Source organism: Lolium perenne, chromosome 4 (genome assembly GCF_019359855.2).
Source record: "Lolium perenne isolate Kyuss_39 chromosome 4, Kyuss_2.0, whole genome shotgun sequence".
Classification (NCBI taxonomy): Eukaryota; Viridiplantae; Streptophyta; class Magnoliopsida; order Poales; family Poaceae; genus Lolium; species Lolium perenne.
In genome coordinates this window covers 229,031,198-229,045,715 of record NC_067247.2, presented here as the reverse complement: position 1 = coordinate 229,045,715, position 14,518 = coordinate 229,031,198, and the positions used below count along the sequence as shown (strand labels likewise).

Below are 14,518 nucleotides of genomic sequence, written 5' to 3'. Positions count from 1 at the left end.
TGGCTTCCTTGCTGAGCATGCCCATCTTCTTCAACAGCTTCTTGTCTTGAGCGGAGAGCTTCGACCTCTCCCATCCAGAGATCTTGCTTTTCTCCGTGCCAGGGGCACGGTTCTTGCACTGTTTGGAGTGTGGAGCCATGGAGGAAGTATGGTGGAGAAACAGAGAGGAAGTAGAAGGTGTATGCGCGAGGTGCTCGAGGAGGAAGAAGGACACAGAGAGAGAGATGATGTGCAGCGCATCAAAGGGGGAAAAGTGAGGACAAGGGTCCAACTTATAGGAGGAAGACGATACGCTCAGCCGTCAGATGAGAAGGGAAGGATTCTGAACCCTACGCGTGTCCAGGTGGTAGAATGATCTTTTTAGTTTAATTTCATCGAGGGGAAGTTACCGCGCGTGTGCCGGGAATTCCGGAGGACGTGCGCGCCCCACTCGTGCGACGTGGAGAAAGTGCAAAACTTTGGACCCATGAAACAGTGGTGTGCCAGGAGTCGTGTCTTCCCAAGGTGGCTACACATGGCTATCATCAGCAACGACGTCAGTGTCAAAAAAGCTTCGAGTGATGGAGCAAAATAGTGGAAAGAAAACTTCGAGATCTGAAAAAATGTATGGTTAAAAAGAAAATTCGGGAGCTTATGCCCAGATGCAAGCACCTGTTCATATGCTCGGGGGTTACTCTTATAAGAAGTATTATGCATACTTCTGATAAGATGGTGTGGTGAAGGAAAAAAATACAGAGTTGATCAAAATAACAGAAGTTGAGACTACAACCAAGTGCAAACACTCGGTTGTAGCCTCGGGGGCTACTTCCATCGGGAGCGCTGGTCGCGCTCCCAGTGAAATGTGGAGAAGAAAAAGAAGAAAAAGTAACAAGTCAATATAGAATTGTAGATGAAGAACTTCTTTCGTACATCTTCGAGTTACATATAACTCGTCATGTACTCCCATCGGGAGGTCAAGATATTATTCCACGAGTCAACTCGAATAAATAAAGAATTCCAGCAGCCGACAAAGGCACTCGACAAAACATTCTCAGAGCGCATCCGCCACGGTAAAAACTCTGAATTCCGTAACTCGAAAGAGAGTACGAAGGTAAGACCCTAGGATCTATCTTGTGTGGCGTGGCACCACACCCAAATACGCTCTCCCACTTTATCCGTATCAGCAGATGCGAAGAAAAATCCTAACGGACGCGTTAGGTACTCGATAAAACAAAACTGGGATTCGATTCACGATAAGTCCTTAAGCGGCGCGTGTCGAATTACTCCATTTTCCCAAGTTTGAGTCCAGGGACTTGAGCTTGAAGTAGGTTTATGTGGGTTTCCACAAGAGCAGTTAACTGGTACCTGGTCTGTCAGATGAACCAGTCCCATTTACCATCATCCCTGTACAAAATAGACATTGAGCAAAATACTCATTATGATTCGAAAGTTTTATAAACATGCGACTCAGTTTGACGATGGAGATTTTACTCGACTCTTTGATTCAAGAAAAATTTCGGGGGCTACTGACATAGGTATGCCGAATAGGCATGCCGAATAAAGTACCCGAGTTATCTAAAGAGGACATGAAGCCCACGAACCCGAAGCTTTGGAGGCCCAGAAGCCCAAAGAACCTCGGATAAGGAAGATAGAGTTGTATTAGGAATAATGTAAAAATAGAGGAAAGGCCCAATACGCCTCTCGCAGTTTGTAACTTATACGGCACGAAAAGCCTCGGCTCCACCTCCTATATAAAGGGGAGCCGAGGGAAAGGCAAAGGATCAACTCTATTGTCAACAGAACCACCGTACCTTTAGTCGAGCCCCTTTGTCGGCTGAAAACTTTGAGATCTACTTGCCCTCTACTTTTTACGAAATCCTAAGTCTACAATCTGTAGGTATTGACAAGTTGATTCCTTGTCACATATTAAATATCCATCCAGCTTGTTGATGGAACTGTGTACTCTATCATTCTGGAAACAACACAGGTCTTGACTTACCAGATTTTCCACGTGTGCACTGTAGGTGCACAACCCAGTTGTTTGATGAAGCAGAACCTTAGAACAATTGCTTTTATTTATACTGCTGATCCTCTGCATCAAATGTAGAATTACTAACTCTATACATGCATATGCATGCACAAGTAAAAAACTTTGATTTAAAAAATAGACTGATAATGTTGTGGGGAGACTTCAAGTGCTACACAAGCCAGCGCCAATCCTCGTGAGTCGTACTGGCAATAGGACTTTTAGTTGGTACTTCAAAAAGTGGGACGCCATCAAAGTATTTTTTCTTCAGATTGTGCCGAAATTGACGTACACCATTCAGAAGATGCTTGTTGCATGCACCTTTTACTGGTGACGGCTTCGTGTCCATTGAAAATTTACCTTAGTGATATGGAAGAACATGCATAAAAATGACAATTTTTAAGAAATAACATGTATAAACAGTAAAGAGAGGCAAAGGAATGCAGTTTGTACATACCACCATTTTTTCATAGAAGTCACACAGGAGCCATGGGTCTTGGCAGCACTTTTTCCAATGCGTATATACATGAATGTGGTTCCTGACTCCAATGTTGCACTCACTTACAAATTTTGCGTCGATAAGAGCTTATGTCGGCCTTGTCCTCCCTCTCGTTATTATCAGAGGTAGCTTGGATCCTCGAGAGCGGGTCAATTTGATCAGGCATTTCCCCATATTCGGCCCTCTTACCGCTACACATATAAACAACTGATGAGATAATAATGGTGTTACACCAAATAGACTCTATAAGAAACATACAAATTACACGAGCGTGCCTTTATCAATAGTGCCATTCTCGAATGGCACCACAGGGTCCTCGTCTGCTTCATCCAAATCAGCATTATCACTGCCCTGTAGCAATATTATCAACAAACAAGGGAGGCACACAGCTAGCAAAATACGTGAAAGGACTTGCAGTACAACATGCTAAATGCAGTAAGGACTTGGTAGCACAACTTACCTTGATCAACAGAAGGAGAGTTCTGACCAGTAAAAACTTTACGACTTCTGGTGGCTCTGCAATGGCTACTTGATTCATCTACATCAAAGTCAGATTCGTCATGTATGTTGTTGCTAGTTGTGGATATGGACTTGGTAGTTCTACCAAGTGGCCGGTCTCGCAATTGTGTTTATGTGCCTTCACACTGTGAATCGGTATCTCTCCTGGAAGAGCCCGCACAGTCTAATCGTCTGCGATGCTCTAGTTGTTCACGATGCTACCGCTATGACTGCGGGGGATGTTAGAGATATATTCCGTGTGCATATATTTGGTAGTTTAATATTTACAATCCGTATCCTACCTTATCTCTAGCAAAGTCTTGTTGGCCTCCAAGTCTCGTACCACTATATATACTCACCTATAAGGCTCAATAATCATCCATCATATTTCTCCAATCTCTCTCCCTCTCTATCGTTCTACAATAAGTACAAATATATCGTTCTACAATAAGTACAAATAAGAAGTGAAATTTCAGATAGTCATATGTTGCATTATTCTTGATGTGTTTAGGTTATCTGGTTGTTTGTCATCATTTGCTGCAACTGTTTGCTTATTATAATTTCCTGAAATTGTTCCTTCATACATCAATTAACCAACCGGAGACGGCGTCTACATGGTTGGTGACGGTGGTGATGAAAAAAGAGAACACCAAATTTTCATCATGCACAGGTATATTTACTAGTAAGAAGAAATATATGCATCCAATTTGCATTGAAAGGTTCAATGGCATGGACATGTTCAGTGGCTGAGTGCTATAGAAACAAAATTAAAACAATCTTGGAGAAGGAACAACTTCTGTATTATGTTAATCAACCAGCATCACTTATAAGCATTATCCAAGAATGGTGGGGGGAAACTCTCCCTCTCCTTCCACTCTCCTCCTCACTACCTTTTCATCTTTATAGGTAAAGTTTCCAGGGATCTTCTCCAGGACCAAAACAGAAAAGTCCCCCCACGTACATTGATACACTTCCTAATGAACTACTAAAAGAAGAAGAAAGCGAATAGAAGGGAAGAAAAAAAAAGAAGACTTCTACTGTCGGTCATGCTTGTACACTTGATTGTACAATCATCTCATGCTCTTGATATGCGCTCTGAATCGGCCACCATCTCCAATATTTTGATATTCCAACTAATGGTTAGAATATCTGGTCCGCTAAAGCACGAATTGAATATCGATATTATGTGCCCGCTTCTTTCAATAGCGTGTAGTTTGAAGATTCTTCAGTTTAGAAGGTTGCGTTCCAGATAGCATTCTCATTCTCGCCACATCGCTGATGGACCTCCTTGATCCGATCCGCGGACTTGCAGATGCCGCTGCAGCTCCAGTCGAACGAGGCCGCACAGACATTGCCCGCCTGCGCTTTCCATTCACAATCTGAACAATTGTGACAAGAACAATTAGCTCAAATATATCCAAAAAATTTACTGAAATGATTTCTACTCCTGTACAGATACTTATATGTGGAAGACTTTGCTGTCATGATCTTTAAATTTGGTGCGCACATGTAAATCCACAGTTATCTATATTTGTCTTAAAAAAATTCAGGTTCACTGCCGCTGTGGTGGTGGTTAACGCTGTCAGATGACAGTTCGGATCACTGTTAGGACTTCTTGAAATGTACAAATGTTTCCTACCTACCATATAAATTGTGTTCAGCATGTAGAACCTATCAGTTACATAAATTTTATTTACTATATATTTACTTGGAACATATTCCTCAGTACACTATCCCTGAAGAAACTGTACCTAATGTGAACTGTTAGTTGCTCAGAAGGGACGGTGAAAGTTTCAGAGGAAGAGGGGTCTTCTTTTCTTTTTATAAACGAAAGATCACATGTCATCACAGACTGATCGCACATGATTACCATAAACAACGTTGAGAAGCACATGCTTCTGATAGCTGATACCGCACCTACTTAGTGAAGTTGACTGGCAACCGCTCCAACTTCTAACTACACATTAAGAATAGGTACGCTGCTTTCCGAAATGATTGCATACAGGTCAAGTAAGCTCTATGGTAGATAAATACAGCTGTAGTTGCCCGTAAAAGGTACAGTAAAAATACAGTTGCAGTTCGCTAGTATCTGAAAGAGGAAGCAATTCTTTTCAAAGGAGTGGGAGGCTTCAAGCTTACCTGGCGGTGTGCCACAACACAGCCGGCGTTCATCGATGTGTACGGCATCTACTCCGATGAACCAGGCTCCCAATGATACATCCTCGTTAGCATATTTGTGGAGAACATGCCTGAAATGTTGCGATCCAATGATAGTCAGTCAAGTCAGCGATGGGTAGGTGTTGTGCATAGAAAATTCAATACTAGTACAAGAAGGTAAACCATGCATATATAAATTGCTTACTGGTTGATTGATATGTAAGAGGCCAGATCCTTTGAGATGGCATAGAGCTGGCCGGTCGCATGGCGGAAGTACTTATTTCCCCATTCGCCAAATTTCCAGTACTCAGGCTCATGGTATCTTACACCCCTGAAAGAAAATAATTCTACTTTTAGCCGCCATCGCAAGATCAACAAATGTGTTATAGTATCAAATGGACTTACTTCTGAGCAAGGACTGGGCCGGATTTCATGCACCCTATGTATACCCGAGGCTTCGACCGATGTCTAGCCAGTATGCTTCCAAGAGTTGCTGCAGTATAGTTGAAATTTTGTTATATCGAAAAGTACAAGCGAGGCAGAATCTGGAAGTATGTGAGTTAGCTTCAGAAGTAACATCTTTATTATAAACAAATAATGATAAACTTTAGTCGTAACTGGTAATTTCCATCTAATTGTGAAGCTATAATGAAATGTAAGAGACTGTCATAATGCGTAATTGTTGTACGAATTTATCAGAGGCAAAAAGGAAAATCAACTGAATGTTTCTGGTAGCAAAATGTACTCACCTATATTCACATGTACATCGTCATCCACCTTAACAAAGTACTCTGCATCCCACATGGACACTGCTTTGGCGAAGTACGATTTGCTCTTCGCTGCAAGTTCCAGGTACCCTTCAACATGGTCCTGTATGAGTGAGAAAGCATTCCAAAAATATTTAATTTCTGCACATACAGATTGATATAAATACTGTACCTTGCATATAAACTCCAAAAAGGAACTTACCAGCCTCAAGAAATCACCATGTTTTCTATCTTCTGCGTCAATTGCTTTATCGAGGATCCCACCAGATGTTGCACTGTCGAATATGACAAATCGCAAGTTTCAGATATCACTAAGTTTAATGATGTGGAAGCTAATGATGTATTCCAGAGCCTGGCGAGCTTCGAGTTGGGGGATGGGAAGAATATTCTTTTCTGGAGAGATCGATGGATCAATGGGCGGAGCGTGGATGAGATCGCGCCTGAGGTAGCGGCGTTGGTCCCGACCAGGAGGAAGAATGCGAGGAAGGTCAGCGATGCTTTGCAAGATGACACATGGTTATCGGATGTTTCAGGAGACCTGTCCATTGAGGGTTGGATGCAATGCACACTGCTTTGGGATCAGCTAGAAAGTGTGCCGCGTGATGAAAGTAGGCCGGATCAGATCACTTGGAAAGGCTCAACATCTAGGAGATATTCCGCCAGGGAGACTTATAATATGCTTTGCATGGGGAGGATTACTTGGAGTATGGCCAAACCGATCTGGAGTTCCTTCGCCCCGCTTAAGTGCAAGATCTTCGGTTGGTTGGCGATGAAGGGAAGGCTTTGGACTTCGGACAGGAGGGCCCGCCATGGCCTGTAGGACCGCCCAGATCCCTGCGCCACCTGCCTCCAAGAGGGGGACAATGTCGATCACATCCTGTCACAGTGCCCGTATGCAAAGATGGTCTGGTTTGGCTGTTTGAGGAGAGTGGGCTCGCAGCTCCAGGAACCGCAGGAGAACACCAACCTGGAGAGATGGTGGACAGAGACGAGGAAGAGGTTGCGGAGGGAGGAGAGGCGAGGTTTTGATACTTTTGTCCTGCTGATCGCCTGAACGCTTTGGAAGCAGAGGAACGCCCGGGTTTTCGGGAACTTGGGCAGGCAGCTTTCCACGGAGCAAACCATAGACAGTGTGTTGGAGGAGTTCAGCATTTGGGAGGCTGCGAGAGGAGGGGAGCGGTAGGTGTCGAGTTGGGTGGTGTGTGTGGGTTGGCCAAGGGCAGATGTTCGCATCCCCCACTGGTTTCTTGTAATTGTTGTTGCTCTCTTCTATAAAGATATGGCACGCTTTTCGCGTGCCCACGAAAAATATATCACTAAGTTGAAAGATATATTTGTAAATTTTATATTCTGGGCCATAAAATGTCAAGTATATTGTCCTGAGCATATATGTATATTGATGTTTTTATGAACTAACCTATGACCTATGATGAAACGAATTATAATGCCTTTTTCTTCCTCCATCTTCCGTCTTTTCTCCCCTGTAGCGAATAGCACAAAACAGATCAGGGAACAAGGTACTGAGGCAGGGAAGCACTGCAACATTTGTCACCAAAAAAAGAGAAGTGTTTGAATAGTAACTTGAAAGAACAAAGAAGTGCAAAACCTTGAGGCATCCATGTGGCACGAACTGAATCTCGTCGCTTCCGGCTGCTGAACGCAGTGTTAATGCCAATGACCATGAAGTACTTGCGTTTCTCCGTCGATTCTGGTGATGGTGCGCCGTTGAGGATAGAATCCTGTGTGGCCTTCGCTGAGGCTAGCTCCATTTCTAAGTTTGATATAGTTTTGTCCAATGTTCTGACAAGTGACAACAGAAGGAAGTGTTTGTAAGCGTCTGGCAAACACACTAGCGTGATGTCTGAACCAGTAGAAAACGAACAGATCTACTGAATACTGATTCAGCCCCCGGGTGAACTTACAGTATAGCATCTTCAGTTCGTGGGACTTCTCCAGCAACATCTTTTCGCTCGCTAATCTATATTATTTTTTGAGGAGGAATTTATGGTCAGATCACAGAACGAAGTTCAGTAATATGACATGAGTGGAGCTATGCTTACACTTTTCGGAGCACAATGACTAGAGGCCAGATTCATTTTGTCCACCTGGAGGACCGATCTCCGCATGATTTCTTTGGGTTCTGGCATGGTCCACATCCTGCATCATTCAGCATTAAGGAGAACCTGTAAGCATTTTGGTACTGAGGTTGTAATGCAAACACGGGGTTACAGAGATAATTGTACCCGGTCGAACTACGTAAAAGTGATTTCACTTTTACCGATTTAGGCCGGGTCATGGGGCCAGAGCAAACATAAACCAGACACGGCGCCACGATGTTGTCGGCGACAGGTAGACTGCTAGCAGATGCTGGATGGGTAGTTCACGTTTAATGGCCATCGACGATTACCTGCCTGCGATGCAAGATCTTCCCAACATAAAGAAGCATCGCATCCGCCACTAAAGTACACGCATCCAAAATTCCACGTTCACTGCACGAGCCTTGCAATTCACGAGATTTCCCTCGTTTTCCCCCTGCCCGTCTCTGTTGAGAGTACGTGCAGCAACAGTCATTGTGCACAGGGACAAACAAGTACAGCAGCTATAGTCATGGTTGTGGCCTCGTGGGAAGTAGTACTCGCTTGACTAAAATGGGGTGAGCAGAAGAACTCAACAAGCCAATAGATTTCCCCAAGAACTCAAAGAGGAGGAGAGATTAATTGGATGAGGTCAAAATCTGGGTGATCAGAGTTGGCAAAGTCATTCTTTTTGTTTTGTTTTCTGTGGAAGCGGCCGAAGAAACCTAATACCGCCCAGAACTTAAACGGTCAACATTCATGTACTAATTGGACTTAATAAAAATTAGAAAGAATACTAATTGGACCTCAAGAACTCGAGGGAAGTTGAGCATCGAAAAAAAAAAACTGGGTGAAGACGAGGAAGGCAAGTAATAAGATGAGAAAGGAAGAAGAAGAAACTTGGCATGCACCTGTTGGTGAAGATGAAGCCTATGCAGAAGCTGCTGAGGCAGAGCAGGAAGGTCCATTTCCTGGAGATGGTGCCCCTGAACAGCAGCTCCTCCCCTGCCGCCAATCCCCCTGCTGCTCCCCGGCTCTTGTTAAAGCTCATCTTCTCTCTTGCTCTCTATCCCTCTGCGCAAACACTAATGGTCTTCTACAGGGCCTTATGGCTTTCTTCTCGGAAACATGACGATCGCACTAGGAGAATTCAGTCAGGAAACTAATGGTCCCTGCTTCTCCTCCGCCTCCTACTCTCTCGCTTTTGTGAAGAACAAGTCTGCACCTTGCTTCTCTCTCTAGATTCCTGGGTTCCTTGATTCCCCTCCCACTGGTTGGTGTCTTTGAAGTGAAGGGGAAGGGGAAGGGGGGGGTGGTGGAGGAGGACGCACCAACTGCGCGAGCTCGTGCGTGTGATCTGTGATGCGTGTGGGTGCGTGAGTGAGCCAGCCAGCGAACGAGGGAGCAGAGTAGAGTAGAGTCTCGAGGAGGCAAGGGATCTCGTGCCTGTCCCTGAGTTATTCCGCACAGCGTTTGTTTTGGTGATGTCAGGTCGGCTTAACTTGGTGGTTAACTTGGATTAAGCTTTGTTCTTCTTGGGGGATTATAGTATTGATACTGACATGACATAATTAATGCTGCGAGTTAGATTAAGGCGTTTGATCCGGTGGGTAGAAACTGCGACTTTTTGCTCCTACGGTCAAGTCAACGAACCATCCTGTTGTTAAGCTTACATGACTATTTATACAGTTGCAGGGCTGTGTTGGAGCTGAATTCTCTAAGAAGAGGGTAGCCAAGCAATTTATGTAAATTGTAGTTTGGGTGTAGAGTTTTCTTAGATGTGAGATAAAAACATTATTTACCCGTTCGTCTATGTTAGGAGTCACGGTGCTATGAATAAATCAATCAATAAGCAATATGCAACTATTGATGCCACTAATGTGGCATTCTCCCTTTTTTTTTAAAAAAAAAAAAAAAGAGTCGCGTGCCTATTAAGGCGAGCATTGTATCTGTCACTCCCAAGTTCTATGGTTTCCACTACGGATGTCTGGTAGTTCCAAAAGGGTAGCTATTCCGTTGTCTATCCCTGGCTTTTCTCTATAACAAGGCAAGGGATCGTGTTCCCTTTCTGCTGAAGGATGTTATTCTCTCCTTATGAACAATTGCAGACTTACAGGTAGCTAGAGCTAATTCTCAATCACAACACTATTATTCGTTAGCTACTTATCAGGGAAATCAGGGAGAACATGTCTATGCACGGAAAATAAGTCGAGTTCTGCACATTGTTACGGAAGATTAAAACATGAGAAAAATAAATTCACAAGATAACAGGGTGCTACTTGGAAGAATAAGTTGCTTGGCATGGCCATGTGGAGAAAAGAGCGAATCCAGGTTGGTCTGAGTCCAAAGTCCTGGGCACATCTCATGCTAGTCATGTGCGTTTAGGGGCCAATCATTTTCTGGATCATTGTCTAGCTATTCTTGGTTAGTTGGTTTCCAGATCCAAATTTATGTTTTCTCTCTTCAACTTGCCTTAGATTATATATATTCTATCAACTTTACAAGAAATACCCATCTCAAAGAAAATCTTTCCCCAAAATCCAAGCCATTGCTGCATAAAAACAGTCATCCGTGCATAATATATAATAATAATAATAATAATTGAAAGAAGAAGAAGAAAACAAACTAATTATTCCATCCTTTTCGTTGCCCTCTTTCTTATTTCCTAACCCAATCCTTGGGGAAGAAGAGTGGGAGCTAAGGAAGGAACTAGACAATAAGCCAAGAATAGTTTTTTTATAGCTGATGTCAAGAATGTCCATAAACTCATGGCGAAGGAACAATTTAGTCCACCAACTAAAGAACAACGAAATACCATTCAAACCTAAATTTTGAGGAAGCGCAGGAGAGCTGCGATTTCATTGATAGAGGAAAGAGTTACAAGGAACTCAAAAACCAGAAAAGCAAGAGTACAAAGAAAAGCTGCCGAGGCAGCAAGGCGAAGGCGACTACTCTCGCGCTCTAAGGTGCCGACAGCCAGCCATCGCCCAACAGGAGCTTTCGTCTATAATGTCGCGAAGAACTACCACCGGTGTACGCTCGCTAGCACGGAAGATACGGTCGTTACGCTCCCGCCAAATAGCCCAAATGACCATGAGTGCGATGGACTTGCAAGTCTTCGCGTCCGCTGGCACGGCCGCCGCGAGGGAGGCGAGCCACACCGGCAGGGATCCCAGCGATCGCCATCTCTCAGGCCGGAGGGAGGAAAGTCCGAAACGTGAAGCCACTTCACTCCATAGGCTGCGCGACCATGGGCACTCAATGAGGAGGTGCTCGGCCGTCTCCAGGTTTCTCCAGCACAAGGGGCAGAAGTACGAGTTGGGCCAACGCCTCGCCATGAGCCGGTCCGCCGTGAGGACGCGGTTTTGCACGATCAGCCAGGCAAGCAGCCTGTGCTTTGCCGGCGCCCAGGCCTCCCAGATGGAGGTGACAAGTGGGGAGTCCGTGGAGCCTAGGAACTGAAGCCTGTAAGCCGAGGCCGCGGAGTAGGAACCAGACCGTCAGCAGCCAAGTGAAGGCGTCAGGTACACCGGGGGTGAGGTGGACACGCTCGGCCGCAAGCCACAGACGGACGAAGTCCGGCAGCAGATCCGCGGAGACCCTGCCATGAAGATCCTGCACCCATCTACGGTCCAAGAGGGCCTCATGCACGGTGCGTTGCTTGCGGCGCGAAGCTGCGAACAACTGAGGCATGAGGGCGAAGGGGGCCTGACCATCCATCCAGCTATCAAACCAGAAACGAGCCACTTGGCCGTCACCGAGAGTGACAGTCGTGGCCGCGGCGAAGAGCTCTCTCTTTGCCGGTGAGCACGGCACAGGTAAGCCAACCCAGGGTGTGTCCGGAGCCACCCGCTCGCACCAAAGCCACTTGAGGCGAAGGGCGGATCCAAAGCGGTCGAGGTCGAGAACTCCGAGGCCGCCAAGATCGCGAGGCCGACAAATACGGCTCCAAGCCACCTTGCAGTGACCACCGTGGCAAGTGTCGTCACCCCTCCACAGCCAAGCCTGGCGAAGGCGGTCGATCTCCTTGCGCACCCAAACCGGGAGCGAATGGATAGAGATCCAGTAGGTGGAGAGCGCGGAGAGGACGGCGTTGAGGAGCACAAGTCGTCCAGCAGCCGAGAGCAACTTGGCTTTCCAACAGGCTAGGCGGCTAGCAATGCGGTCAAGCAACGGTTGGAAGTCAACCTTGCGGAGCTTGCGGAGGGTGAGGGGTAACCCCAGGAACTTGCAGGGGAGGGCGGCAATCCTAGCCCCAAGCGGCGCGACGATTTCGGCAACGTCGAGGCCCTCGCAGCGAATGGGAATCACTGCAGTCTTGGCGAAGTTGACCTGCAGGCCGGTGACCTCACCAAATCGCGCAAGGATGTCACGGACCGCCTGGAGCTCCACCTTAACCGGGTTGATGAAGAAGACAGCGTCGTCCGCATAGATGGAGGTCCTGAGGTCGTTGGCACGACCCCGCAGCCTAGACAGGACTCCCTCATCCGCCGCAAGAGAGAGGATACGGTGCAGTGGCTCCATTGCTAGGATGAAGAGGAAGGGGGACAGCGGGTCGCCCTGTCGCAGACCGCGGCGGTGGCGGATGCGATCACCCACATTGCCATTGAGGATGACACGGGAGGAGGCGGTGGAGAGTAGCAGGGCGATCCAGTCGCACCAGCGCTGACTGAAGCCCCTAGCCCGCAGCATGTCCAGCAGGTAAGTCCAGGAGACACTGTCAAAAGCCTTGGCGATGTCGAGCTTGGCCATCAGGGCCGGACACTTAGTCCGATGAAACCGACGCACAAGCCCTTGGACAAGCAGAAAGTTGTCCTGAATGGAGCGCCCGCGGATGAAAGCACTCTGCACTGGCGAGATGAGAGTGTCGATGCGTCGGGCAAGCCTCGTGGCTAGGACCTTCATGAACAGCTTGGCGAAGCTATGTAGGAGGCTAATAGGCCGGAAGTCGCCAAGGGTAGCAGCACCATCGCATTTCGGAATCAGCACAATGTGCGCCTCGTTGAGTCTGTGAAGACTTGTCCGGTTCAGCAGAAAGATTTGCCGGAAGGCAAGGACAAGATCCTGGATGATGATGGGCGCCACAGCCTTGAAGAAGGCGCCACTAAAACCTTCTGGCCCAGGTGCCCGATCAGCAGGCAAGTCGGCGATGGCAGCAAGGATCTCATCAGCTGAGAAGGGGGCGTCAAGCTCAGATAGGTCAACCGAGGGCAGCCCAAGTGCATCCCAATCAAAGACGGACTCCGAGGCAGCTGGCGTCCCTAGGAGAGCTCCAAAAAAGTCCTTGATGACCTCCGCCTTGTGGGCATGCTCCGTTGCCATCCCATGGCTGCCGGAGAGCGAGGGTATGAAGTTCTTCCGGCGCCTGGCGTTGGCTTTGAGGTGGAAGAACCGCGAGTTGGCGTCGCCGACCTTTAGCCAATTCACTCTAGCCCGCTGCCGCAGCCGAATCCGCTCGATGACCACGAGGCCAAGGATGCGCGACTTGAGCGCCTTCCGCAGCTCAAGCTCATCAGGTTGTAGCTGCCTAGACTCTTGTGCAGCATCCAGGAGCATAACCGTGTCCTGCGCCATAAGAAGCTGGAGCTTGGTGTCACCAATGAAGTGCTTGTGCCAGAGACGGAGGGCTTTAGCCACCCGAGTAAGCTTCTCCTCAAGGCGACCCACCGCATCAGTCGCAGCACAGGGGGCTTGCCAAGATTGGGAGACAACCTCCTGGAACCCGTCAAGGTGAACCCAGTAGGCCGCCTCGAAGCGAAAGCGTGGCGGCCGCGGAATCGGGGAGTCGCAAGTGAGGATGAGCGGGCAGTGGTTAGACATCACGGACGCGTGGGGCTGCAGACGCGCGTTGGAGAAAGCGCAGTCCCAGTCCGCGTCACAGAAGGCACGGTCGAGGCGGCAGAAGGTGGGGACGCTCTGCTCATTTGACCAAGAGAAGCGGCGGCCTGCCAACTTGATCTCCTTCAGCTCGCTGGCATTGAGAGCCGCACGAAAGCGTGCCATCATCTGGTGATCAAGGTTGTCGTTGCTCTTGTCCCGAGCCTCGTAGATGAGGTTGAAATCCCCTAGGATAAGCCAGGGGCCTGGCACACGGTTACGGAGAGCGATGAGTTCTTGGAGGAACGCCGGCTTGCGCGCAGCATCAGCCGGCCCGTAAACCGTTGTAATGAACCAAGGAGCCCCGCCCGAGCAGGGTGAGAGGCGCGCCATCACCGCGAAATCAGAGATATCTATGCAGTCAACAACAAACATAGAAGTGCTCCAAGCCAGAAAAACACCACCTCGAGTGCCAGCAGCTGGCAGAAAGGCTGAACCATCGAGCCTAGGACCGAGCGTCTCGCGCAGCGCCTCCGGAGAGAAATAGGCCAGCTTGGTCTCCTGCAGGCAAAGGACTGAGCAGCGGACCTGATCAACAAGTGACTGAACCGCCAAACGACGAGCCCTCGCATTGAGGCCGCGGGGGTTCCAGTTTAGTATGGAAAAGGAGCGATCCATCAGGGAAACTCGGCAGGCACGG

General features: G+C 47.7%; 1 protein-coding gene across 2 annotated transcripts; it reads right to left on the bottom strand.

Annotated features, from left to right (window-relative positions):
* Positions 1–3,780: 3,780 nt before the first annotated feature.
* Positions 3,781–9,462, bottom strand: LOC127323300 (probable beta-1,3-galactosyltransferase 2). 2 transcript variants are annotated; one of them, XM_051351461.2, is made up of 11 exons: positions 8,913–9,462; positions 7,987–8,083; positions 7,849–7,904; positions 7,533–7,726; positions 7,344–7,407; positions 6,129–6,201; positions 5,909–6,029; positions 5,565–5,652; positions 5,365–5,490; positions 5,142–5,251; positions 3,781–4,381 (listed from the first exon to the last, which is right to left on the bottom strand). In XM_051351461.2, exons 1-11 carry the CDS (start codon positions 9,050–9,052, stop codon positions 4,233–4,235), a joined length of 1,218 nt encoding a protein of 405 aa, XP_051207421.1. In that variant the 5' UTR covers positions 9,053–9,462; the 3' UTR covers positions 3,781–4,232. The 2 variants fall into 2 exon arrangements, with proteins under 2 accessions (XP_051207421.1, XP_051207422.1); XM_051351462.2 differs by lacking the exon at positions 8,913–9,462 and adding an exon at positions 8,170–8,321.
* Between the last annotated feature and the right edge of the window lie 5,056 nt (positions 9,463–14,518).